Here is a 27,999-nt window from a genome sequence, read left to right as displayed (position 1 = left end):
CAAAAAAAAGCAAAAATAAACCCAAAAAAGAGGCTCGGGATAGAAAGGGGGGGAGGGGCACCCCAAGGCCCCGCCCCCCGCTGTGGGGGGGAGGGGTAGCACAGGCCCCTCCCCCCTTTGCACCATGGGTTGGGGGGGAGCCCCTCCCCCCCCGAGACCTGAGCCCCGCCCACGAGGGGGGAGGGGCGGAGCGGGGGGGGGGGGCCACCTCCCCCCAATAAAATCCTGCCCCTCCCCCACCCCCCCCCCGGGCCCCTCCCCCCGGCCCGGACCCGTATGGGGGGGAGGGGCGGCCGCTGGTGGGGGCGGGGCGAGTTTTTGGTTGAATCTTGGCAAGGGGGGTCCGACCCCCCCCAATAAAAGTGCCCCTCCCCCCCTGCCCCTCCCCCATTTAGCGCTGAGGGGGGAGGGGCGGGGACCCCCCCCAGCTCCCCTTTGTGTGGGGGAGGGGCACGAACCCCCCTCCCCAAAATGAGGGGGGAGGGGCCGGGGTGGAGCCCCCCCCCCCCAAAAACAGCCCCCAAACCGTGGGGGTGGGGGAGGGGCAGCGCAGAGACCCCTCCCCCCATTTCCCCCGCGGGGGGAGGGGCGGCGGGGGCGGGGCTCTGTCAATTCCTAGAAACGGGGGTTTTGTATAAAACCGGAGTTTCTCCACCCAAAGCTTTGTCCTTGTCCGTCCGGACGAGTTTTTTGGGGCGATTTCTCCGCGAATAAATAAAAAGTGTTCGTGGTGGGGGGAGGGGCGGGGCCCCCCCGGCCCCTCCCCCGCCCTGGGGGGGGCCCTGGACTCATCTGGGGGTCGGCGGCGTCACCTGGGGGGGGAGGGGAACGGGGGGGAGGGGTCAGCTCAGCCCCCCCCCACCCATCATTGGGGACATCGGGAGGGGACGGGCCCCACACAGGTGTCCCCAATCCCTGGGTGTCCCCAGGTGTGTCCCCAACCCCCCCTGTGTGTCCCCACGTGTGTCACCACATGAAGTGTCACCCCACACCAGGTGTGCCCAAGTGTCCCCAGCTGTCCCCAGGTGTGTCCCCATGTATTTTCATGTCCCCCACCTGTCCCAGGTGTGCCCCCACCTGTCTCCAGGTGTGCCCCATCCATCCCCATCTGTCCCCATGTGTGCCCCCCTCTGTCCCCAGGTGTATCCCATCTGTCCCAGGTGTCCCCAGGTGCATCCCCAGGTGTCCCCAGGCATCCCCAGGTGTGCCCAGGTGCGTCCCCAGGTGTCCGAGGTGCATCCCCAGGTGCGCCCAGGTGTCCCCAGGTGCATCCCCAGCTGTCCCCATCTGTCCCCAGGTGTCCCCATCTGTCCCCAGGTGTGCCCCCATCCATCCCCACCTGTCCCCATGTGCCCCCCTCTGTCCCCAGGTGTCCCCAGGCATCCCAGGTGCATCCCCAGGTGTGCCCAGGTGTACCCAGGTGTGCCCAGGTGTCCCCATCTGTCCTCAGGTGTCCCCATCTGTCCCCAGGCGTGCCCAGGTGCATCCCCAGGTGTGCCCAGGTGTCCCCAGGTGCATCCCCAGGTGTGCCCAGGTGTGCCCAGGTGTCCCCAGGTGTATCCCCAGGTGTGCCCAGGTGCATCCCCAGGTGTGCCCAGGTGTCCCCCCAGGTGTGCCCAGGTGCCCCCAGGTGTCCGAGGTGCATCCCCAGGTGTGCCCAGGTGTCCCCAGGTGCATCCCCAGCTGTCCCCATCTGTCCTCAGTGTGCCCAGGTGTCCCCAGGTGTGCCCCCATCCATCCCCACCTGTCCCCATGTGCCCCCCTCTGTCCCCAGGTGTCCCCAGGCATCCCCAGGTGCATCCCCAGGTGTGCCCAGGTGTCCCCATCTGTCCCCAGGCATCCCCAGGTGCATCCCCAGGTGTGCCAGGTGTACCCAGGTGTCCCCAGGCATCCCCAGGTGCATCCCCAGGTGTGCCCAGGTGTGCCCAGGTGCATCCCAGGTGTCTGAGGTGCATCCCCAGGTGTCCCCAGGTGTCCCCAGGCATTTCCCCAGGTGTGCCCAGGTGCCCCAGGTGTGCCCAGGTGTGCCCCATCCATCCCCACCTGTCCCCAGTGTGCCCCCTCTGTCCCCATCTGTCCCCAGGTGCCCCAGGTGCCCCAGGTGCGCTCACCAGGGTGAAGCCGTCGTAGATCTGCATGAGCTCCTCGGTCTTGTACTGCTCGAGGACGATGACGCCGGCCAGGCCGCCGCCGCGGCGCCGCGCGCAGCCCTCGCAGTGCACCAGGTACGTGTTGCGCCCGCCCGTCTCGCTCGTCACAAACAGGATGTTGAACACCTCCACCTGCGGGCACGGGCACGGGCACGGGCGCCGCTCAGCGGGGCGGCACGGGCACCGTGTGGGCAGGGGAGGGGTCAGCGGGGTGGCAAAGGGCACCGCGTGGGCAGGGAAGGGTCAGCGGGGTGGTAAAGGGCACCGCGTGGGCACAGTGATGGTCAGTGGAATGGTCAAGGACAGACCATGGTCAGTGGAATGGACAGGGCCAGCCCATGGTCAGGGGAATGGTCAGCGGGTGGGCACGGACACCGCGTGGGCAGGGAATGGTCAGCGGGGCGGCAAAGGACACCACGTGGGCAGGGGAGTGGTCAGCGGGTGGGCACGGACACCACGTGGGCACAGTGATGGTCAGTGGAATGGTCAAGGACAGCCCATGGTCAGGGGAATGGTCAGCGGGGTGGCAAAGGACACCACGTGGGCAGGGAGTGGCCAAAGACAGCCCATGGTCACAGTGATGGTCAGCGGGGTGGACAGGGACACCCCATGGTCACAGTGATGGTCAGTGGCACAGCCAAGGGCAGCCCAGGGGCAGGGCAGTGGTCAGTGGCATGGCCAAGGACACCCCATGACCAAGGCCAAGGCCATCCCAAGGCCGTGTCCCCAGCAGGGTGGCAGTGCCATGGCCCTGTCCCCAGCCGTGTCCCCAGCCCCGTGGCCGTGTCCCCAGCCCCATGGCAGTGCCACAGCCGTGTCCCCAGCCCATCCCCAGCCCCATGGCAGTGTCACAGCCGTGTCCCCAGCCCAATGGCAGTGTGGCAGTGCCACAGCCGTGTCCCCAGCCCATCCCCAGCCCCGTGGCAGTGCCCCCAGCCCCGTGGCAGTGCCACAGCCGTGTCCCCAGCCCATCCCCAGCCCCGTGGCAGTGCCACAGCCGTGTCCCCAGCCCCATGGCAGTGTGGCAGTGCCACAGCCGTGTCCCCACGTGTCACTCACGTCACACTCGTTGCAGTAGTAGGCCGGCTCGTCCTTCACCCGGCCCTGGTAGGCGATTTTCTTGCCCGCGCGCACCAGGCTCTCGCGCTGCACCTGGCAGTGCTTGATGGACTGCAGCAGGCAGTACCTGCGGGGACACCGGGGACACCGGGACAGCTGTGCCACCCACCATGGGGACACCTGGGACAGCTGTGCCACCCACCATGGGGACACCTGGGACAGCTGTGACACCTGGGGCACCCACCACAGGGACACCTGGCAGTGCTGGATGGACTGCAGCAGGCAGTACCTGCGGGGACACCAGGGGACACCCGGGACAGCTGTGCCACCCACCATGGGGACACCATCACCAGGGACAGTGCCACTGTGACACCTGAGGCACCCACCACAGGGACACCTGGCAGCAGGCAGTACCTGGGACAGGAGGGGACACCTGGGGTGCCTGTGGCACCCACCATGGGGACACCATCACCAGGGACAGTGCCACCTGTTGTCACCTGCTGCACCTGCTGGCACCCACCACAGGACACCTTTACCAGGGACAGTGTCACCTGTGTCACCTGAGGCACATACTGGCACCCACCATGAGGACACCATCCCCAGAGACAGTGTCACCTGTCACCCACTATCACCCACTGCAGGGACACCGTTACCAGGGACACTGTCATGCATTGTCACCTGCCACAAGGGACAATCACCCACTGTGGGGACACCGTTACCAGGGACACTGTCATGCATTGTCACCCGCCACAAGGGACAATCACCCACTGTGGGGACACCGTTACCAGGGACACTGTCCCCCACTACTGGGGACACACTGTCACCAGGGACTCACCTGCTGTCACCCGCTGTTGGGGACACTGTCACTGTCACCACAGTCCCACCCACCATGGGGCACCCAGGCCACCAAGTCCCCTGTCCTGCTGTGTCCCCATCCCATGTCCCCGTCCCCATCCCCACCCTGTCCATGTCCCTCCCTCCCCAGGTGTCCCCAGGTGTCCCCAGGTGTCCCCTGGCTCACTTGATCATCTTGTAGAGGTCGGGGTCGCTGATCTTGACGGTCCTGGCCACGTTCCAGGACACGTGGATCATGGGCACGATGGACTTGACGTTCTTCACCTCGTTCCACTCGTAGCGCTCCAGGGCCAGCTGGTACTGATACGCTGGGGACAGGGGGACAGCGGGGATGTCACCGTGCCCCTGAGGACCCCAGGACACACAGACAACCCCCCAGGACACACAGACACCCCCTGGGACAGACAGACACCCCCTGGGACACACAGACACCCCCAGGACACACAGACACCTCCAAGGACAGACAGACACCCCCTGGGACACACGGACACCCATGGGATGCTCCAGGGCCAGCTGGTACTGGTACGCTGGGGATGGGGGGACAGGGGGACAGCGGGGATGTCACCGTGCCCCTGAGGACCCCGGGACACACAGACACCCCCAGGGACAGACAGACACCCCCAGGGACACACAGACACCCATGGGATGCTCCAGGGCCAGCTGATACTGATACACCAGGGACAGGGGGACAGCGGGGATGTCACCGTGCCCCTGAGGACCCCGGGACACACAGACACCCCCAGGGACAGACAGACACCCCTGGGACACACACACAGACACCCATGGGATGCTCCAGGGCCAGCTGGTACTGATACGCTGGGGACAGGGGGACAGCGGGGATGTCACCGTGCCCCTGAGGACCCCAGGACACACAGACACCCCCAGGGACAGACAGATACCCCAGGGACACACAGACACCCACGGGACACACAGACACCCATGGGACACACAGACACCCATGGGACACACGAACACCCCCAGGGACAGACAGACAGCGGGGATGTCACCGTGCCCCTGAGGACCCCGGGACACACAGACACCCCCAGGACACACAGACACCCATGGGATGCTCCAGGGCCAGCTGGTACTGGTACGCTGGGGACAGGGGGACAGCGGGGATGTCACCGTGCCCCTGAGGACCCCAGGACACGCCCCAGGACACAAAGACCCCCACCCCAATGTCCCCAGTGTCCCCCAATGCCCTGGATGTCCCCGATGTCCCCAGTGCCCAAATGTCCCCAATGTCCCCAATGCCCTGGATGTCCCTGATGTCCCCAATGTCCCCTCAGTGTCCCCAGTGTCCCCTCACCCGTGAGCGGCCCCACGTTCCAGGCGATGTTGTTGCACCAGCCCGTGGCCTGCACCCAGTGCCCACAATGTCCCCAATGCCCTGGATGTCCCCGATGTCCCCAATGCCCTGGATGTCCCCAATGCCCTGGATGTCCCCAATGTCCCCTCAGTGTCCCCTCACCCGTGAGCGGCCCCACGTTCCAGGCGATGTTGTTGCACCAGCCCGTGGCCTGCACCCAGTGCACGGTGCCGGCGTTGATCCACACCAGGTCGCCGGGGCGCTGCACGAACCGGTACACCGGGATGTTGGAGCGGTACAGGTCCTCCAGGATGGGCCACCACGAGCCCGTCAGGTAATCCACGCCGTGCCTGCGCCGGGGGCGTGGTCAGAGACTGCCCCGCCCACACCGGGACGCGCCCGCGCAGCCACGCCCGGGCCCGCCCAGCCAACCCTGAATCGAGCCTCAGGGGTGGGAAAGGGGGGTTGGCCACGCCCACTACAATTGGCCACACCCACTGCAGTTGGCCACATTCCCATGTAGAACCACACCCCTGCATTTTCAGACCACGCCCACTGCAGTTGGCCACACCCCATGTATAACCACACCCATATTTTAGGCCATGCCCTCTGCAGTTGGCCACGCCCCCACACAGAACCACACACCTGCATTATCAGGCCACGCCCACTGTAGTTGGCTACGCCCCCATGTAGAACCACACCCACACATTATGAGGCCACGCCCACTGACTTCACCCAGGCCACACCTCCAATAATTAACAGTAATTATTGTGTGATGGCCTCTTTATGCAAACCCCTCCCCTTTCCCCAAACCGCGCCCTTTATACAGCCCCATAGCCACGCCCTCTTTTATGCAGACCACGCCTCTTTTATGCAGGCTCCACCCACCTGTCACAGAGGGCAGAGCTGCTCTCCCAGTAGTGCTACCCCAATAACCCCGCCCCTTTCACTGACCACACCCCAATTTAAGCAAACAGCACATATTTTATGCAAACCACGCCCCTTTTATGCAGGCCACGCCCCCTTTCCCGCAGGCCCCGCCCACCTGTCGCAGAAGGCGGAGATGGTTTCCCAGTAGTGCTCGTGCACCGCGAACCACTCGCAGTCGCCGGGGCCGATGTTGATGTTCACCGAGCAGAAGTTGTTGTTCTCCTGGTGGCCTGCGGGGGACGCTGTCACCGTCACCGCCACCATCACTGTGTCACCGTGTCATTGTCACTGTCATTGTGTCAGTCACTGTGTCACCGTGTCATTGTCACTGTCACTGTGTCACTGTCACTGTGTCACCGTCACCGTCACTGCCACCATCACTGTGTCACCGTGTCATTGTCACTGTCACTGTGTCACTGTCACCATGTCACTGTCACTGTGTCACCGTCACTGGCACTGTGTCACTGTCACCATAACTGTCACCGTGTCACTGTCACCGTCACTGTCAGTGTGTCACTGTCACTGTGTCACCGTCACTGCCACTGTCACTGTGTCACTGTCACTGTCACCGTCACTGTGTCCCTGTCACCCTGTCACTGCCACCATCACTGTGTCACCAGTGTGTCATTGTCACTGTCACTGTGTCACCGTCACTGTGTCACTGTCACCGTCACTGTCACCATCACTGTGTCACTGTGTCATTGTCACTGTCACTGTGTCAGTCACTGTGTCACTGTCATTGTCACCGTCACTGCCACCATCACTGTGTCACTGTCACCATCACTGTGTCACTGTCACTGTGTCAGTCACTGTCACTGCCACCATCACTGTGTCACCGTGTCATTGTCACTGTCACTGTGTCAGTCACTGTCACTGTCATTGTCACCGTCACTGCCACCATCACTTCCACTGTCACTGTGTCACCGTGTCACTGTGTCCCCGTCACTGTCACTGCCACCATCACTGTGTCACCATGTCATTGTCACTGTCATTGTGTCACTGTCACTGTGTCACCGTCACTGCCACCATCACTGTGTCACTGTGTCATTGTCACTGTCACTGTCACCGTGTCACCGTCACTGCCACCATCACTGTGTCATTGTCACTGTCACTGTCACCGTGTCACTGTCACTGTGTCACCGTCACTGGCACTGTCACTGTGTCACTGTCACTGTGTCACTGTCACCGTGTCACCGTCACTGGCACTGTGTCACTGTCACCATAACTGTCACCGTGTCACCGTCACTGTCACTGTGTCACTGTCACCTCGTGGCACCCATGCTGCCCCCCCAGGAGATCGGGGTCTGCTGTCCCCACTGCTGTCAGGTTTTGTCACCTCCCACAAAATAATCCCATAAAAAGCCCCAAAAAGTAAAAAAAAAATCCCATGAAAATTGTTCCAAAAATTCGGGAAAAATTCCTAAAAAACACCCAAAAAATCCCCCAGGTGTCTCCAGGTGTGTTTTGGGTGCCCCAGGTGTTGCCAGGTGCCCCCAGGTGTTCCCCAGGTGTGTTGTGGGTGTGTCACTCACCGGGGGTGCGGCTCCCGGGCACCTTCATGTACAGCTGCACGGTGTTCATGCCCAGGATGGTGTTGTAGGTGTGTTATGGGTGTGCCCAGGTGTGTTACAGGTGTGCCCAGGTGTGTCACTCACCGGGGGTGCGGCTCCCGGGCACCTTCATGTACAGCTGCACGGTGTTCATGCCCAGGATGGTGTTGTGGGTGTGTTACAGGTGTGTTACAGGTGTGTTACAGGTGTGCCCAGGTGTGTTACAGGTGTGTCACTCACCGGGGGTGCGGCTCCCGGGCACCTTCATGTACAGCTGCACGGTGTTCATGCCCAGGATGGTGTGGCCCACGTGGCTCAGCATGTTCCCCGTGGAGGACACGCGCATGAACGCCGGCAGCTTCAGCAGCTCCTGCAGCTGCGGCTTCCACCTGCGGGACAGCGACACGCGTGTCACATGGGGGACAGGGACACGCGTGTCACATGGGGGACAGGGACACGTGTGTCACATGGGGGACAGGGGTGTCACCCGGGGGACAGGGACAGGTGTGTCACCCGGGGGACAGGGACACGTGTGACACCCAGGGGACAGGGACACGTGTGTCACATGGGGGGACAGGGACACGTGTGTGTCACATGGGGGACAGGGACACGCGTGTCACATGGGGGACAGGGACACGTGTGTCACCTGGGGGGACAGGGACACGTGTGTCACCCAGGGGGACAGGGACACGTGTGTCACATGGTGGACAGGGACACACGTGTCACATGGGGGACAGGGACACGCGTGTCACATGGGGGACAGGGACACGTGTGTCACCCAGGGGACAGGGACACGTGTGTCACATGGGGGACAGGGACACGTGTGTCACCCAGGGGACAGGGACAGGTGTGTCACCCAGGGAACAGGGACAGGTGTGTCACATGGGGGACAGGGACAGGTGTGTCACCCAGGGGACAGGGACACGTGTGTCACCCGGGGGACAGGTTTGTCACACGGGGGACAGGGACAGGTTTGTCACCCGGGGGACAGGTGTGACACCCAGGGGACAGGGACAGGTTTGTCACACGGGGGACAGGGACAGGTGTGTCACCCGGGGGACAGGTGTGTCACCCGGGGGACAGGGACACGTGTGACACCCAGGGGACAGGGACACGTGTGTCACATGGGGGGACAGGGACACGTGTGTCACATGGGGGGACAGGGACAGGTTTGTCACACGGGGGACAGGTGTGTCACCCGGGGGACAGGGACAGGTGTGTCACCCAGGGAGTGGCACCTGTCTGGGGGCACCACCCACCCCGAAACAGCCACCCCCTGGCACCTGAGAGGGGCCCTGACCCCCCATTGTCACCCAGGTGTCCCTGCAGCACCCACAGGTGACCCTGACCCCCCCCCATTGTCACTTGAGAGTGACTCTAACCCCCCCCATTGTCACTCAGGAGTGTCCCCACCCCATTTTCCCCCAGGTGTCCTCACTGTCACCCCGGTGTCCCCATCCCTCCATTGTCCCCCAGTTGTCCCAATGTGTCCCCCAGGTGTCCCCACCCCTGTGCTGCCCCCCCGGTGTCCCCATTGTGTCCTCTCGATGTCCCATCCCCCAACTGTCCCCCTGGTGTCCCCACTGTCCCCCCCATTGTCCCCAATGTCCCCAATGTCCCCATTGCCCCCCATTGTCCCCACTGTCCCCCATTGTCCCCATTGTCCCCACTGTCCCCATTGTCACCTCTTGGCGTCCGACAGGTCGATGTTGGTCCCGAACTTGATGATCTGGTGGGATTTCTGGTCGGGGGGGCTGGGGGGGACACGGGGTCACGGGGGGCGGGCACGGGGTCCCCAAGGGGGACATGGCACCCCCCCCCCACCCAGGGCTTGGGGACACGGGGACAACCTGGGGACCCTTTGGTGACTTTATGACCCCCCCAAAGGACACCGGGACCCTTTGGGGACATCGGGATCCCCCCCACAGTGACACAGTGACACCCTTGGGGACACCAGGACCCCCCAAAGGACACCGGGACCCTTTGGGGACATTGGGACCCCCCCACAGTGACACCCTGGGGACCCTTTGGGGACGTTGGGACCTCCCCAAAGGACACCGGGACCCTTTGGGGACATCGGGATCCCCCCCACAGTGACACAGTGACACCCTGGGGACCCTTTGGGGACACCAGGACCCCCCAAAGGACACCAGGACCCTTTGGGGACATTGGGAACCCCTCCACAGTGACACCCCAATGACCCTTTGGGGACACCAGGACCCCCCCACAGTGACACCCCAAGGACCTTTTGGGGACACCAGGACCCCCCAAAGGACACCGGGAGCCCTTGGTGACATTGGGACCCCCCCACAGTGACACCCCAAGGACCCTTTGGGGACATTGGGACACCCCCAAAGGACACCGGGAGCCCTTGGGGACATTGGGACCCCCCCACAGTGACACAGTGACACCCTGGGGACCCTTTGGGGACATTGGGACACCCCCAAAGGACACCGGGAGCCCTTGGGGACATTGGGACCCCCCCACAGTGACACCCTGGGGACTCTTTGGGGACGTTGGGACCCTCCCTCCCCCTGGGCAGGGCAGGGGGTGACACCGGGTTGTCCCCCGGGATGTCCCCAAGAGGGCACAGGGGGTGGTGGCCCCACCTGGGCGGGGTCTCGGTGGTGCTGTCGGGCTCCTCGGCCTCCTCATCCTCGCTGTCCTTGTCCTCCTGCAGGGACAGTGACACCTCAGGACACCGGCATCACCCAAGGTGTCACCTCAGGACACTGGGGGACACTTGGGGACACTCCAGAGATAGACAGATATCCCAGAGGACACTTGGGGACACTTGGGGACATCCTGGGGGCTCCAAGAAACACCCTCAGTACACCAAGGGACACCAGGGGACACTTGGGGACACTCGAGGACACGAGTCCCCTGGAACACTCCCGTCCCCCTGAGCCCTCTGTGCCCTGTGCTGTCCCCACTGTGTCCCCTGTCCCTGTGTCCCCTTGCTGGCACCTGCAGGGACTCCTGGAAGGAGCACACCTGGACTGGGTGTACTGGGAGATGCTGTGTCCCCTGTCCCTGGGGTGTGTCCCCTGAGTGTCCCCTGAGCGTCCCCATGTCCCCAACAGTCCCCAGCGTGTCCCTGTCCCTGTCCCTCACCTGCAGGGACTCCTGGAAGGAGCACACCTGGACTGGGTGTACTGGGAGATGCTGTGTCCCCTGTCCCTGGGGTGTGTCCCCAACGTGTCCCCATGTCCCCAACGTGTCCCTGTCCCTCACCTGCAGGGACTCCTGGAAGGAGCACACCTGTACTGGTGTGGGGTCCCTGCTGTGTCCCCTGTCCCCAAGGTGTGTCCCCTGAGTGTCCCCTGAGTGTCCCACGTCCCCAACGTGTCCCCAACGTGTCCCCAATGTGTCCCTGTCCCTCACCTGCAGGGACTCCTGGAAGGAGCACACCTGTACTGGTGTGGGGTCCCTGCTGTGTCCCCTGTCCCTGGGGTGTGTCCCCTGAGTGTCCCATGTCCCCAGCGTGTCCCCAACGTGTCCCTGTCCCTGTCCCTGTCCCTCACCTGCAGGGACTCCTGGAAGGAGCACACCTGTACTGGTGTGGGGTCCCTGCTGTGTCCCCTGTCCCTGGGGTGTGTCCCCTGAGTGTCCCATGTCCCCAGCGTGTCCCCAGCGTGTCCCTGTCCCTGTCCCTCACCTGCAGGGACTCCTGGAAGGAGCACACCTGGCACTGGGTGTACTGGGAGATGCTGTGTCCCCTGTCCCCAAGGTGTGTCCCCTGAGTGTCCCCATGTCCCCAGCGTGTCCCTGTCCCCTCACCTGCAGGGACTCCTGGAAGGAGCACACCTGGTACTGGCGTACTTGGCAGTGGTGGTGTGGGACCTGCTCATGTCACAGGGCCACACCTGGCACCTCCCCTGTCCCCAGGGTGTGTCCCCATGTCCCCATCGTGTCCCCAGCGTGTCCCCAGCGTGTCCCCTCACCTGCAGGGACTCCTGGAAGGACGATGCCTGGTACTGGGTGTACTGGGAGATGCTGGTGTGGGGTCCCTGCTGTGTCCCCTGTCCCTGAGCTGTGTCCCCTGAGTGTCCCCTGTGTGTCCCCAGCGTGTCCCCAGCGTGTCCCTGTCCCTCACCTGCAGGGACTCCCGGAAGGAGCACACCTGGTACTGGGCGTACTTGGCGATGGTGGTGTGGGACCTGGTGTGTCCCCTGTCCCTGAGCTGTGTCCCCTGAGTGTCCCCTGTGTGTCCCCAACGTGTCCCCTCACCTGCAGGGACTCCTGGAAGGACGATGCCTGGTACTGGGCGTACTTGGCAATGGTGGTGTGGGACCTGCTCATGTCACAGGGCCACACCTGGTGTGTCCCCTGTCCCTGACCTGTGTCCCCTGAGTGTCCCCATGTCCCCAGCGTGTCCCCAGCGTGTCCCCAGCGTGTCCCTGTCCCTGTCCCTCACCTGCAGGGACTCCTGGAAGGACGATGCCTGGTACTGGGCGTACTTGGCGATGCTGGTGTGGGGTCCCTGCTGTGTCCCCTGTCCCTGAGCTGTGTCCCCTGAGTGTCCCATGTCCCCAACGTGTCCCCAGCGTGTCCCTGTCCCTCACCTGCAGGGACTCCTGGAAGGAGCACACCTGTACTGGGTGTACTGGGAGATGCTGGTGTGGGGTCCCTGCTGTGTCCCCTGTCCCTGAGCTGTGTCCCCTGAGTGTCCCCATGTCCCCAGCATGTCCCCAGCGTGTCCCCAGCGTGTCCCTCACCTGCAGGGACTCCTGGAAGGACGATGCCTGGTACTGGGCGTACTTGGCGATGGTGGTGTGGGAGCGACTGCTCTCGCAGGGTGTGTCCCCTGTCCCCAAGGTGTGTCCCCATGTCCCCAGCGTGTCCCCAGCGTGTCCCCAGCGTGTCCCCAGCGTGTCCCTCACCTGCAGGGACTCCTGGAAGGACGATGCCTGGTACTGGGCGTACTTGGCGATGGTGGTGTGGGAGCGGCTGCTCTCGCAGGGCCACACCTGGCGCGTCCCCGACAGGTCCCAGTTCTGGTCCGACGGCTGCTGCACCTGCGTGCGCACCTCGACCGCGTGCTCGCCGCTGGCCTCCACCAGGGTCTTGGTGCTGAACAGACCCAGGTCTGGCAAAAAAACACCGGCTTTGGGTCATTTTGGGGGATTTCGGTCATTTTGGGGGTGTCTGGGGGTCATAAGGGGACAGGGGTGGGATGGGACAGGGACAAGGACAGGGACAGGAACACGGACCAGGGGACCCCACCAGGGTCTTGGTGCTGAACAGACCCAGGTCTGGCAAAAAACACCGGCTTTGGGTCATTTTGGGGGATTTCGGTCATTTTGGGGTCACCAGGGAGGAACTGGGGGTGTCACGGGGTCAGGAAGGGTTAAATGGGGACAGGGACAAGGACAGGGACCCCACCAGGGTCTTGGTGCTGAACAGACCCAGGTCTGAAAAAATGGGGGATTTGGGTAATTTTGGGGGTGTCTGGGGAATTGGGGGTGTTATGGGGTCATAAGGGGACAGGGGTGCAATGGGGACAAGGACAGGGGTGGTTTTGGAGGGATTTGGGGTGGTTTTGGGGTGTTTTTGGGGTATTTTTGGGGTGTTTTTGGGGTGTTTTGGTGCTCACTGAGGCGCAGGGACCCCGCCAGGCCCCGGATGACGGTGATGGGGTATTTAGGGGATTTGGGGTGTTTTTGGGGTGTTTTTGGGGTGTTTTGGTGCTCACTGAGGCGCAGGGACCCCGCCAGGCCCCGGATGACCGTGATGGGGGGTCCATGGGGGCAGGTGAGGGGTTTTGGGGTCCCTATGGGGTTTTTGGGGATTTGGTGTATTTTTGGGCTGTTTTTGGGTATTTTTGTGGTGTTTGGTGCGTTTTGGTGCTCACTGAGGCGCAGGGACCCCGCCAGGCCCCGGATGACGGTGATGGGGGGTCCATGGGGGCAGGTGAGGGGTTTTGGGGTCCCTATGGGGTTTTGGGGGGTTTTAGGGGATTTGGTGTATTTTTGGGGTGTTTTTGGGGTATTTTTGGGGTGTTTTTGGGGTGCTTTGGTGCTCACTGAGGCGCAGGGACCCCGCCAGGCCCCGGATGACGGTGATGGGGGATCCATGGGGGCAGGTGAGGGGTTTTGGGGTCCCTATGGGGTTTTTGGGGGATTTGGGGTATTTTTGGGGTGTTTTTGGGGTGTTTTTGGGGTGTTTTGGTGCTCACTGAGGCGCAGGGACCCCGCCAGGCCCCGGATGACCGTGATGGGGTTCTTGGGGTCGGTGCAGAACTGCAGCAGCACCGGCGAGAAGGCGTCGCGTTTGCTCTCCAGCTGGGCGGGAACAACGGCGGCCAATCAGAAACCAGCACCCGATAAAGGGACCAATCACAGCCCACAGCCCTCAATCAGCAGCCAGGGAACCCATTGAGGGAGCCAATCAGCAGCCAGGGAACCCATAGAGGGAGCCAATCAGGAATTCCATTGAGGGAGCCAATCAGCAGCCAGGGAACCCATCAAGGAAGCCAATCAGCATCAAGGGAACCCACTGAATGAGCCAATCAGCAGCCAGGGAACCCATTGAGGGAGCCAATCAGCAACCAGGGGACCCATCCAGGGAGCCAATCAGCAGCCAGGGAACCCATTGAGGGAGCCAATCAGCAGCCAGGGGACCCATCCAGGGAGCCAATCAGCAGCCAGGGAACCCATCCAGAGAGCCAATCAGCAGCAAGGGGACCCACTGAGGGAGCCAATCAGCAGCTCGGAAACCCATTGAGGGAGCCAATCAGAAGCCAGCAGACCCATTGAGGGAGCCAATCAGCAGCCAGGGAACCCATAGAGGGAGCCAATCAGCAACCAGGGAACCCATTGAGGGAGCCAATCAGCAGCCAGGGGACCCATCCAGGGAGCCAATCAGCAGCCAGGGAACCCATTGAGGGAGCCAATGAACAGCCAGGGGACCCATCCAGGGAGCCAATCAGGAATGAGGGAACCCATCCAGAGAGCCAATCAGCAGCAAGGGGACCCACTGAGGGAGCCAATCAGCAGCCAGGGCACCCATGCAGGCAGCCAATCAGCAGCCGGGGGGCCGCGGGCAGCAGCCAATGAGCACTCACGTAGATGCTGGGCGTGGGCGGGTTCAGCTTGTCCCGGGGCAGCTGCTCGCGGGCGTCGATTCGCGGCTTCACCGACTGCGCCGGGCACAGGTACGACTCGCGGAACGGCCCCTTCAGCCGCGCCTGCCTGAGGGGACACCACGAGTGCCCCAAATCACCCCAAAATACCACAAAAATACCCCCAAAAATCCCCAAAAATACCCCCAAAATGCCCCAAAAATACCCCCAAAATTCCCCAAAAATACCCCCAAAAATACCCCCCAAAATACCCCCAAAAATACCCCCAAAATACCCCCAAAATCCCCCAAAAATCCCCCAAAAATACCCCCAAAATACCCCCAAAAATACCCCAAAAATACCCCCAAAAATACCCTACAGAATCACCCAAATCCCCCCAGAATCACCCAAATCCTCGCCCTGGAACAACCCAAACCCCCAGAATCATCCAATCTCCCATGACTCCCCCTAAACCTCCACACACCCTCTAAACCCTTCTGGGACCCCCAGAATGAGCCCCAGAACCCCCCAAATTAACCCCAAACCACCGTCTGACCTCCTAAACCTCTGTGGGACCCCCTAACCCGTCCCAGGACCCCCCAAAACCAACTCAAAGCCCCTCCAGACCGCCCCCCACACTCACCTGCTGGCCCACAGCACCACTCTTCCAGGACCCCCAAAATGAGCCCCCAAATGAGCCCCCTCCTCATTCTCCAAATGAGCCCCAGAAGCTCCAAATGGACCCCAAACCACCCTGTGACCCCCCTAGACCTCCGTGGGACCCTCTAAACCCTTCTGGGAACCCCAAAATGAGCCCCAAAAGCCCCCAGAAGCCCCCAAATGAGCTCCAAACCACCCTGTGACCCCCCTAAACCTCCGTGGGACCCTCTAAACCCTTCTGGGAACCCCAAAATAAGCCCCAAAATCCCCTGTAACCACTCCAAATGAGCCCCAAACCACCCTGTGAACCCCCTAAACCTCCGTGGGACCCCCCAAACCCCTCCCAGAGCCCCCCAGACTCACTTGCTGGCCCACAGCACCACTCTTCCAGGACCCCCAAAATGAGCCCCCAAATGAGCCCCCTCCTCCTGTGACCTCTCCAAGGAGCCCCAGAAGTTCCAAATGGACCCCAAACCACCCTGTGACCCCCCTAAACCTCCGTGGGACCCTCTAAACCCTTCTGGGAACCCCAAAATAAGCCCCAAAAGCCCCTGTAACCACTCCAAATGAGCCCCAAACCACCCTGTGACCCCCCTAAACCTCTGTGGGACCCTCTAAACCCTTCTGGGAACCCCAAAATGAGCCCCAAAAGCCCCCAGAAGCCCCCAAATGAGCCCCAAACCACCCTGTGACCCCCGTAAACCTCTGTGGGACCCTCTAAATCCTTCTGGGAACCCCAAAATAAGCCCCAAAATCCCCTGTAACCATTCCAAATGGACCCCAAACCACCCTGTGACCCCCCTAAACCTCCGTGGGACCCCCCAAACCCCTCCCAGAGCCCCCCAGACTCACCTGCTGGCCCACAGCACCACTCTTCCAGGACCCCCAAAATGCGCCCCCAAATGAGCCCCCTCCTCCTGTGACCTCTCCAAATGAGCCCCAGAAGCTCCAAATGGACCCCAAACCACCCTGTGACCCCCCTAAACCTCCGTGGGACCCTCTAAACCCTTCTGGGACCCCCAAAATGAGCCCCAAAAGCCCCCAGAAGCCCCCAAATGAGCTCCAAACCACCCTGTGACCCCCCAAAGCTCCGTGGGACCCTCTAAACCCTTCTGGGAACCCCAAAATGAGCCCCAAAAGCCCCCAGAAGCCCCCAAATGAGCCCCAAACCACCCTGTGACCCCCCTAAACCTCCGTGGGACCCTCTAAACCCTTCTGGGAACCCCAAAATAAGCCCCAAAATCCCCTGTAACTCCCCCTGTAACCACTCCAAATGAGCCCCAAACCACCCTGTGACCCCCCTAAACCTCCGTGGGACCCCCCAAACCCCTCCCAGAGCCCCCCCAGACTCACCTGCTGGCCCACAGCACCACTCTTCCAGGACCCCCAAAATGAGCCCCCAAATGAGCCCCCTCCTCCTGTGACCTCTCCAAATGAGCCCCAGAAGCTCCAAATGAGCTCCAAACCACCCTGTGACCCCCCCAAAGCTCTGTGGGACCCTCTAAACCCTTCTGGGAACCCCAAAATAACCCCCAAAATCCCCTGTAACCACTCCAAATGAGCCCCAAACCACCCTGTGACCCCCCCCCAAACCTCTGTGGGACCCCTAACTTCTCCCAGGACCCCCAAAAGCAGCCCCAAACCCCTGCCAGCTGCCCCCAGACTCACTTGCTGGCCCGCACCACCTCGGCGGCGCTGTGCCGGATCGTCAGCTGCGCCAGGGGCAGCCCCCGCGGCTCCGCCACCTCCGAGGCCGCCAAAGCGTCGCCGCCGGTGCCGCCAGCGCCGGCTCCGTGCGCCCCCCCGAGGCCGGGGATCCCCCCGGGCCCCCCGGCGCCGCTCTCCACCTTGATCAGGCGGATCTTGAGCTCCTTGGGGGGCCCCTCGCCCAGCGAGCGCAGCTTCAGCAGGTCGGCCGAGCTGACGAAGGCGGGCGGGGGTCCCGCGGCGGGGGCCGGGTTTGAGGGGGGGTTGCTGCTGTTGTTGGTGGTGGTGTTGTTTGGGGGGGTCCCCCCTTTCGTTTCCAGCCTGGGGAGGGGTCCCCCCCCTTTCTCCTGCACGCCGGGGCTCTGCAGGTCCAGCGTGGCCAGCACGGGGCGGTCGCGCTGTTGCTGCTCGCGCTGTTGTTGCTGCTGTTGTTGTTGTTGTTGTTGCTGTTGTTGTTCCCGCTCCTCTTTCCGGGGGTGCCGCCGCCGGGGGGGTCCCCGCCGCAGATCCCGGTGCCGCGATGATGACGATGATGACGATGAGGATGATGAGGATGAGGAGGGGGGCACGCGGCGGTGCCGGCGGCCCAGCCCCGATTTGGGGGGGGGGTCCGGGGAGGGGGGGCTGGGCCGGCCCGCCTGCTCGGCCAGGGTCTCGCAGGCGCGGCTGATCTGCTCCAGCGCCTCCGACTCGCTGCGGCCCGGGGGGGGCACGGCCGGGGCGCCCCAGCCCGGGGCTGAGGTAGCGACGGCTTGGGGGGGGGGCGCGGGGGGGTCTGGGGAAGGGGGGGTGGGTTTGGGGGTGCTGATGTTGCCCCCCATTCCCGCTCCGGAGGGTTTGTCGGCAGCAGGAGGAGGAGGAGGTTTGGGGTAAAAAGGGGAAGTTTTGGGGTCGTCCCGTTTGCCGAAGGGGTAAAGGCGGGGAGGGTCCGGGGGGTCGCCGGGGTGACCCGGGGGGGGGGCACCGAATGGGGGCGCTTTGGGGCGGGCCAGGAGGGGGGGGGCGGGTGGGGGGGGGGGGGGGGGGGGCGGGGGGGGGGCGGGGCCGGGGTGACCCCCCCCTCATCCTCCTCCTGCCGGATGGACTCGTCCAGCATCTTCATGATGTTGGCCAGGCCGTCGGGCAGGATTTTGGCAAACTCGGGGGGCTCCTCGAACTGATCGTCCAAGGGGGGGGCCCCGAAATCGAACAGGCGGGGGGGGACCCCGGGGGGGTCGGAGGAGGGCGGGGGAGGGGGGGGGAGAGGCGGGGGAGGGGGCTCGGGGTGCGGGGGGGGGGGGGGGGGGGGGGGGGTGCTCTTTGGAAAAGGGACCCCCGATGGGAGGGGGGGCTCGGGGGGGCTGGGGGCGGGGGGGGGCGCGGGGGAGGTTCCTGAGGCATCGGGGGGGCCCTCGGAGAGGGGGGGGGGCGGCGCTAACGGGGGGGGGGGGGGGGGCCCCAGCCAGAAATCGCCGCCCGGGGGGGGTGGGTGGTGGCGGTGGCGGTGGGGAGGGGGGGGCTCCTCCTCCTCCTCCTCTTCCTCCTTGTCCGGGTAAGGGAAATGGGGGGGGCTCTGGGGGGCGCCCCCCCCCGTGCTGGTGGTGCTGGGGTCCGGGAAAGGTCCCGGGGACCCCCCCAGAGGGGGATCGGCCCCCCCCGGCCCCCCCTTGGGCGGGGGTCCCCCAAACAGGATCTCGTCCAGGGGGTCCGGGCCCCCCCCCGGCTCCTTCAGCCAGGGCAGGGGGGGGGCGGGGAGCGGCTCCGGGGGGGCGCAGCAGGGCGGGGGAGGGGCGGGGGGCAGGTGGGGGGCGGTGGGGACCCCCCCGCTGGCGCCCCCCGGCCCCGGCGGCTCCGGAGGTTGGTAGCGCTGCTCGGGAGCCTGCGGGGACATTTGGGGACAAGGGGGGGGGACACGGAGTGAGACACGGAACGGGGGGGGCTCTCCCGGTGTTCCCCCCCCTCCCAGTGCTGTCCATGTCCCACCCCCATGTCCCTGTGTCCCCCATGTCCCCCCATGTCCCTGTGTCCCCCATGTCCCCCCATGTCCCTGTGTCCCCCTTTCCTCCCACTCTGTCCCCTCGTGTCCCCTCATCCCCACCCCGTGTCCCTTTATCCTCCAATTCCAGTGTCCCCCCATCCCAATGTCCCCCCAATCCCCATGTCCCCTTATCCCTCCATCCCTGTGTCTCCATGTCCCCTCCATCCCCGTGTCTGTGTCCCCATCCCCGTGTCCCCTCCACCTCCATGTCCCCATGTCCCATCCATGGTGTCCCCTCTATGTCCCCATGCCCGTGTCCCCCCATCCCCGTGTCCAATTGTCCCCCCTGTCCCTGTATCCCCCCCCTGTCCCTGCGTCCACCCATCCCTGAGTCTGTGTCCCCATGTGCCCCCTGTCCCTGTATCCCCCCATGTCCCCCCATGTCCCTGTGGTGTCCCCCATCATGTCCCTCTATCGCCCCCACATCCCCATGTCCCCCCATGTCCCTGTGGTGTCCCCCATCATGTCCCCATGTCCTCCCCATGTCCCTCTATCCCCCCCACCCCCATGTCCCCCTGTCCCCCCCACCCCTATGTCCCCCCCATGTCCCCACTCACGCGGGGGCTGCGGGTGCTGGTGGCGGGGGTCCGGGGGGGTGCCCGGGGGGGGGCACAAGGCACGCAGGCGGTCGGTGCTGCTGGTGAGCGGCTGGGGGGGGCCCTAAGGTCACTTGGGAGGGGACCCGGGGGGACACAGGGCCGGGGGGGGGGCACCGGGAACGGGGGGGCCACCAGCCGCTGCTCCTGGGGACAGGGGACAGAGGGGACACGAGTTAGCGGGGACATGGGGGACACAGAGGGGACACGGGCTAGTGGGGACATGGAGACATGGGGGACATGGGGGGACACAGAGGGGACATGGGGGGACACAGAGGGGACATGGGTTAGCGGGGACATGGGGACATGGGGGGACATGGGGACACAGAGGGGACACGGGTTAGCGGGGACATGGGGACATGGGGGACATGGGGGACATGGGTTAGCAGGGACATGGGGGACACAGAGGGGACACGGGTTAGCGGGGACATGGGGGGGCACAGAGGGGACACGGGCTAGCGGGACATGGGGGACACAGAGGGGACACGGGTTAGCGGGGACATGGGGGGACACAGAGGGGACACGGGTTAGCGGGGACATGGGGACATGGGGGACATGGGGGGGACACAGGTTAGCAGGGACATGGGGGACATGGGGGACACAGGGAACACGGGTTAGCAGGGGACATAGGGACATGGAGGACACGGGGGACAGAGGGGACAGTGGATACTGGGGGGGACAGAGAGGACACGAGGACAGAGGGACAGAAGGGACAGATGGGGAACAGAGGGACATGAGGACACATGCAGGACATGAGGACACACTACGGTGACACAGGTGACACACAGGTGACACACAGGTGACACACAGGTGACACACAGGTGACACACAGGGTGGGTGACACACAGGGTTTGTGACACAGGGTGGGTGACACAGGTGACACACAGGTGACACACAGGGTGGGTGACACACAGGGTGGGTGACACAGGTGACACACAGGGTGGGTGACACACAGGGTGGGTGACACAGGTGACACACAGGGTGGGTGACACACAGGGTGGGTGACACACAGGTGACACACAGGTGACACACAGGGTGGGTGACACACAGGGTGGGTGACACACAGGTGACACACAGGTGACACCCAGGTGACACCCAGGTGACACACAGGGTGGGTGACACACAGGGTGGGTGACACACAGGTGACACACAGGGTGGGTGACACAGGTGACACACAGGTGACACACAGGGTGGGTGACACACAGGGTTTGTGACACACAGGGTGGGTGACACCCAGGTGACACCGGGGGTCCCCACCTGTCTGTCCGGGTGCCGCCGCGGGGGGGCCCAGCTGCTCTCGGCGGGGGGCAGGGGGCTCCACAGCCCCGGGGGCAGCGGGAACGGAGGGGGCGGCCCTGGGGGGGGCCCGGGGGGGGGCAGCGCCCCACAGCCCCCCTGGGGACAGCGGGGTCAGGGGGGGCACAGGGGAGACCCCGCGGTGCCCCCCAAAAACCCCCAGACCCCGCTGTGCCCCCCAAAAACCCCCAAAGCCCCCAGACCCCGCTGTGCCCCCCATTGCCCCCCCAAAAACCCCAGACCCCTCAGTGACCCCCAGACCCATTTCAGCCCCCCCAATTCCCTTTAATGCCCCCCAGACCCATTTAATGACCCCCAGACCCATTTTACACCCCCAAACTCCCCCTTAATGCCCCCCCAGACCCATCTCCCCCCCCTTAGCCCCCCATTTCCCCCCCATTTTTACCCCTCCAAACCCCTCAGTGCCCCCCCAGACCCCTTTAATGCCCCCCAGACCCCTCAGAACACCCCCAGACCCCTTTAATGCCCCCCAGACCCATTTCAACCTCCCCAAACCCCCCCTTAAAGCTCCCCCAGACCCATTTCAACCCCCCCAGACCCCCCCATTTTTACCCCCCACAACCCCCCAGTGCCCCCCCCCTCCCCCCCAAATTCCCCGCCCCTCCCCCACCTGGGGGCTGCCGCTGCGGCGCCGTTTCAGGGGGGGGATGGGCGGCTCCTCGGAGGGGGGAGGGGGCGGGGGGGGCGGGGCGGGGGGGAGGGGCTGCCCCGCGGGGGGGGGGTCGGGGGGGGCCGCTCCCCTCTTCAGCAGCTGCGCCCCCCCCCTCTTGGCCGGGAACGTCCTTTTCTATGGGGGGGGGGGGAGGGGAGGGGGGGCGGGGTCAGGGGCGGGGTCTGGGGGGGAGGGGCGGAGTCACCCCCCCCACCCCATCCCACCCCCCCCCCCCAGCATCCCCAGTGCTCCCAGTAAGGCCCGGGCCCATTCCCAGTGCCCCCCCCCCACCCTCCCCAAACCCCCCCATGATTCTCTCAACCCACCCCCAGTTCTTCCCAAAATCCCCAAAAATCCCCAAAAAATCCCCAAATCCCCCCAGCCCATTAAACCCCCCCAAACACCCCCAAATCCCCTCCCCAAATCCCCTCAAAAACCCCCCAAATCCCCCAGCCCATAAAACAACCCCCAAACCCCCTCCCCAAATCCCCTCAAAAAATCCCCAAATCCCCCCAGCCCATTAAACCCCCCCAAAAACCCCTAAATCCCCTCCCCAGCCCCCAAAATCCCCCCCAGCCCCTTAACCCCCCACAAATTCCCCTTTATACCCCCAAATTCCCCCCAAAATCCACCACAACCCCTCCAAATCCCCCCAGCCCCTTTAATCTCCCCAAATTTCCTCCAAAACCTCCCCAAAAATCCCCCAGACTCTTTAACCCCATCAAATACCCCCAAAATCCACCCTAATGTCCCCAAATCCCCCCCCAGCCACCCCCAAATCCCCCCAGCCCCTTTAACCTCCCCAAATTTCCCCCAAAATCTCCCCAAATCCCCTCCCAGCCCCTCAAAATCCCTTCCCAGCCCCTTTAACCCCCAAAATCCCCCTAATCCCCCAAAATCCCTCAAATCCCCCAAAATCCCCTAATCCCCCCAAAATTCCCTCCCCAGCCCCCCAATCCCCCCCAGTCTCTCTAACCCCCCAAAATTTCCCCCAAAATCTCCCTAAATCCCCTCTTCAGCCCCCCCGACCCCCAAATCCCCTCCCCAGCCCCCTCCCCGAATCCTCCCAGCCCATTTAACCCAAATTTCTCCCAAAACCTCCCCAAATCCCTTCCCCAGCCCCCCCCAATCCCCTCCCCAGCCCCTTTAACCCCCCCAAATCCCCCCCAAAGCCCCTCCCCAAAGCCCCTCCCTCACCTCGGGGTGCAGCAGGCTCCAGACCTGCTGGAGGGGGGGCAGCGCCCGAGCCCGGGGCGGGGACACGGGGCCGGGGGGGAAACTCCAGAGCTGGGCCTGGGGACAGGGGGACACATCAGGGACATGGGGACACCTTGGGGACACATTGGGGACACCTTGGGGACACCCACAGGGACATGGGGGAAACTCCAGAGCTGGGCCTGGGGACAGGGGGACACATCAGGGACAGGGGGACACCTTGGGGACACATTGGGGACACCCACAGGGACACGGGGCCGGGGGGGAAACTCCAGAGCTGGGCCTGGGGACAGGGGGACACATCAGGGACATGGGGACACCTTGGGGACACCGTGGGGACACATTGGGGACAGGGGGACACATTGGGGACACATTGGGGACACCTTGGGGACACCATGGGGACACCATGGGGACAGGGGGACACATTGGGGACACCTTGGGGACACCTTGGGGACACCTTGGGGACACCCACAGGGACACGGGGCTGGGGGGAAACTCCAGAGCTGGGCCTGGGGACAGGGGGACACATCAGGGACAGGGGGACACCTTGGGGACACCGTGGGGACACCCCAGAACACCCCCAGAGACACCCCCAGGGACAACCCCTCAATGTCCCCTCACTGTCCCCACAATGTCCCCTTGATGCTCCCTCACTGTCCCCACAATGTCCCCTCACTGTCCCCACCTGCTGCAGGCACCTGATGCAGACACCGATGTCCCCCACAGTGTCCCCTCAGTGTCCTCTCAATGTCCCCACAGCGTCACCTCAATGCTCCCTCAATGTCCCCCCCCAGTGTCCCCTCAATGTCCCCACAATGTCCTCTCAATGTCCCCTCAGTGTCCCCCCAATGTCCTCTCAATCTCCCCTCAGTATCCTCTCAATGTCCCCACAGCGTCACCTCAATGCTCCCTCAATGTCCCCCCCCAGTGTCCCCTCCATGTCCCCACAATGTCCTCTCAATGTCCCCTCCATATCCTCTCAATGTCCCCACAGTGTCACCTCAGTGCTCCCTCAATGTCCCCTCAATGTCCCCTCAACGTCCCCCACTATGTCCCCTTGATGCCGCCCCAATGTCCCCTCAACGTCTCCACAATGTCCTCTCAGTGTCCCCTCCACTATCCCCTCAATGTCCCCTCAATGTCCCCTCACTGTCCCCCGCTGTCCCCACCTGCTGCAGGCACCTGATGTCCCCCACAGTGTCCCCACAGTGTCCCCTCAATGTCCCCACAGTGTCCCCTCAATGTCCCCTCAATGTCCCCACAGTGTCCCCACAATGTCCTCTCAATGTCCCCTCCATATCCTCTCAATGTCCCCACAGTGTCACCTCAATGTCCCCACAGTGTCACCTCAGTGCTCCCTCAATGTCTTCTCAACATCCCCACTATGTCCCCTTGATGCCACCCCAATGTCCCCTCAACGTCTCCACAATGTCCTCTCAGTGTCCCCTCAATGTCCCCTCACCATCCCCTCAATGTCCCCTCAACGTCTCCACAATGTCCTCTCAGTGTCCCCTCAATGTCCCCTCACCATCCCCTCAGTGTCCCTCACTGTCCCCCGCTGTCCCCACCTGTTGAAGGTGCCAATGTCCCCTCAATGTCCCTCACTGTGCCCCGCTGTCCCACCTGCTGAAGGTGCCAATGTCCCCTCAATGTCCCCTCACTGTCCCCCACTGTCCCCACCTGTTGAAGGTGCCAATGTCCCCTCAATGTCCCCTCACTGTCCCCCGCTGTCCCCACCTGCTGAAGGTGCCAATGTCCCCTCAATGTCCCCTCACTGTCCCCCCGCTGTCCCCACCTGCTGCAGGCGCCCGATGCGGGCGGCGATGTCCCCTCGGTGGCCACCGATGACGTCCCCGCGGTGGCCGCCATCCCCCCCGTGGCGGTGGCCGATGTCCCCGGGCCGGTGACCGATGTCCCCTCGGTGGCTGAGGTCCCCAGGCCGGTGGCCGAGGTCCCCTCGGTGGCCAATGTCCCCAGGCCGGTGGCCAATGTCCCCAGGCCGATGGCAGATGTCACCAGAGCGGTGGCTGATGTCCCCTCGGTGGTTGATGTCTCCTCGGTGGCCAATGTCACCAGGCCGATGGCCGATGTCACTGGGCCGGTGGCCAATGTCCCCTCGGTGACCAATGTCCCCAGGCCGATGTCCGAGGTCCCCGGGCCGATGACCGATGTCCCCCCGGTGGTTGATGTCCCCTCGGTGGCCGATGTCCCCTCGGTGGCCGCGGTGGCGCCCGTGGTGGCAGCTCGGGGGCTCCTCCAGCTCGGGGGTGGCCTCGGCGCCGGGGGGGTCCCAGGGCTGCAGCGCCCGGACACAGCCCTGGAGGGGGTCCGGGGGGGCCCGGGGGGGGGCTCTGGGGGGACAGGGGGACATTTGGGGGTGGGGTTCATGGGGACCCCCAGGGACCCCCCCAAAATGGGATTTGGGGGGGCTCAGCCCCATAGGGACCCCCAAACACAGCCCTGGAGGGGGTCCGGGGGAGCCCGGGGGGGGGCTCTGGGGGGACAGGGGGACATTTGGGGGGTGGGGCTCATGGGGACCCCCCCAAAATGGGATTTGGGGGGCTCAGCCCCATAGGGACCCCCAAACACAGCCCTGGAGGGGGCCCGGGGGGGGGCTCTGGGGGGACAGGGGGACATTTGGGGGGTGGGGCTCATGGGGCCCCCCCCCAAAATGGGATTTGGGGGCTCAGCCCCATAGGGACCCCCCCAAACACAGCCCTGGAGGGGGCCCGGGGGGGGGCTCTGGGGGGACACGAGGGGACATGGGGACATCTGGGGGACACGACCCCATAGGGACCCCCCAAAATGGAGACCTGAGCCCCACAGGGACCCCCCAAAATGGAGATTTGAGCCCCACAGGGACCCCCCAAAATGGAGATTTGAGCCCCATAGAGACCCCCCAAAATGGGGACCTGAGCCCCACAGGGACCCCCAAAATGGAGACCTGAGCCCCATAGGGACCCCCCAGAATGGGGATTTAGGGGGATCTCAGCCCTCCCTCACCCTCAGGGACCCCAAAATGGGGATCTGGGGGGGTTCAGCCCCATAGGGACCCCCAAGGGACCCCCAAATGGGGATCTGGGGGGGGTCAGCCCCATAGGGACCCCCAAAAGATCCCCCAAAATGGGGATTTGGGGGTCTCAGCCCCATAGGGACCCCCAAGGGACCCCAAAATGGGGATCTGGGGGGGGTCAGCCCCATAGGGACCCCCAAAAGATCCCCCAAAATGGGGATCTGGGGGGTCTCAGCCCCATAGGGACCCCCAAGGGACCCCCAAATGGGGATTTGGGGGGGGTCAGCACTTACCCCGGGGGGTAGAAGGCCTTGTGGGGGAGGGGCGGCCCCCCATTGCCGCTGGGGGGGGGCGTCAGGTGGGGGGGGGGCAGCGGCGCCGGCCCGAGGCTGGAGGAGCACCTGGGGGGGGAGGGGAGTCAGGGGGGACCCCCGAGATGGGGGAGAGACCCCCAAAAATGGGGGAGAGACCCCTGGAAATAAGGGGGCCAGTGTGGGGGTCACAGTGGTCAGTGTAGGGGTCAGTTAGGGGTCACTTTGGGGTCAGTGTAAGGGTCAGTCAGGGGTCAGTTAGGGGTCAATGAGGGGTCCGTACCTGGGGGGCGGCAGTGTGGGGGTCAGTTAGGGGTCAGTTAGGGGTCACTCAGAGGTCAGTTAGGGGTCATACCTGGGGGAGCAGCCAGGCCTGGGGGGGGCAGTGTGGGGGTCAGTGTAGAGGTCACTCAGGGGTCACTCAGGGGTCAGTTAGGGGTCAATCAGGGGTCAGTTAGGGGTCAATGAGGGATCCGTACCTGGGGGGGGGCAGTGTGGGGGTCAGTGTAAGGGTCAGTCGGAGGTCACTCAGGAGTCAGTCAGGGGTCAGTTAGCGGTCACTCAGGGGTCCGTACCTGGGGGGGGACAGCCAGGCCCGGGGGGGGGGCAGTGTGGGGGTCAGTTAGGGGTCAGTTAGGGGTCAGTGTAAGGGTCAGTCGGGGGTCACTCAGGGGTCAGTCAGGGGTCACTCAGGGGTCAGCTAGGGGTCACTCAGGGGTCCATACCTGGGGGGGGGCAACCAGGCCCGGGGGGGGCAGTGTGGGGGTCAGTGTGGGGGTCAGTCAGGGGTCAGTTAGGGGTCAATCAGGGGTCTGTACCTGGGGGGGGCAGCCAGGCCTGGGGGGGGCAGTGTGGGGTCAGTGTAAGGGTCAGTCAGGGGTCACTCAGGGGTCAGTTAGGGGTCAGTGTAAGGGTCAGTCAGGGGTCATACCTGGGGGGGGGCAGCCAGGCCCGGGGGGGGCAGCCGGCCCAGCCCCCGCCGCAGCCCAGGCTCCCCACGGCAAAGGGGTCCCGAGCGGCGCGGCCCCCCAGGGGCTCCACGGCGCGATGCATCGGCCTGGGGGGCACAATGGGGGCTGTCACTGACCCACAGATCCGACCCACAGACCCACAGATCCATCCCTGCCCCACAGATCCATCCTACAGATCCATCCCTGCCCCACAGATCCATCCTATGGATCCATCCCTCCCCATGGATCCACCCCCCAGGGGCTCCACGGCGCGATGCATCGGCCTGGGGGGCACAATGGGGGTCATCCTGGCCCCACAGATCCATCCCTGCCCCATAGATCCATCCCTGCCCCATAGATCCATCCCACAGATCCATCCCTGCCCCATGGATACCCCAAAACCACCCCAAACCACCCCTATAACCCTTTAAACAGCCCATAACCCCCCCAAATCCCCCCCATGACCCCACAGCCAGCCCCATAAAGCCCCAAATCCCCACCAAAGTCCCCCATGACCCCATAAGCAGCCCCATAGACCCCCAAAAACCCCCCTAAAACCACCCCTGTGACCCCAAAGCCAGCCCCATAACCCCTAAACCCAGCCCCATAACCCCCCCAAACCCCATAACCAGCCCCACAGCCCCC

At 64.3% G+C, this 27,999-nt stretch overlaps 1 protein-coding gene across 1 annotated transcript; it reads right to left on the bottom strand.

Moving 5' to 3' along the window:
• Positions 1-29: 29 nt before the first annotated feature.
• Positions 30-27,569, bottom strand: KDM6B (lysine demethylase 6B). Its single transcript, XM_064737397.1, has 21 exons — positions 27,336-27,569; positions 26,387-26,494; positions 24,876-25,431; positions 23,063-23,158; positions 21,824-22,000; positions 21,154-21,291; positions 19,858-20,043; positions 18,313-19,141; positions 17,245-18,259; positions 14,920-15,046; positions 14,032-14,137; positions 12,737-12,942; positions 10,463-10,527; positions 9,539-9,607; positions 8,094-8,242; positions 6,419-6,533; positions 5,536-5,723; positions 4,231-4,372; positions 3,210-3,336; positions 2,112-2,282; positions 30-812 (listed from the first exon to the last, which is right to left on the bottom strand). The coding sequence occupies exons 1-21, from the start codon at positions 27,455-27,457 to the stop codon at positions 789-791; spliced, it is 4,716 nt and encodes a 1,571-aa protein (XP_064593467.1). The 5' UTR covers positions 27,458-27,569; the 3' UTR covers positions 30-788.
• Positions 27,570-27,999: the final 430 nt, after the last annotated feature.

The sequence above is a fragment of the Zonotrichia leucophrys genome, unplaced genomic scaffold (genome assembly GCF_028769735.1).
Source record: "Zonotrichia leucophrys gambelii isolate GWCS_2022_RI unplaced genomic scaffold, RI_Zleu_2.0 Scaffold_55_320004, whole genome shotgun sequence".
Classification (NCBI taxonomy): Eukaryota; Metazoa; Chordata; class Aves; order Passeriformes; family Passerellidae; genus Zonotrichia; species Zonotrichia leucophrys.
This window is presented reverse-complemented; position numbering and strand designations above follow the sequence as displayed.

Coding starts and splice junctions, on each gene's coding strand:
- KDM6B (XM_064737397.1), bottom strand. CDS start 27,457: ATGCATCGCGCCGTGGAGCCCCTGGGGGGCCGCGCCGCTCGGGACCCC. Junction 12,943..14,031: donor GGCGGGGTCCCTGCGCCTCA/GTGAGCACCAAA, acceptor TTTTTTTGCCAG/ACCTGGGTCTGTTCAGCACC. Junction 4,373..5,535: donor GAACGTGGGGCCGCTCACGG/GTGAGGGGACAC, acceptor CCCTGTCCCCAG/CGTATCAGTACCAGCTGGCC.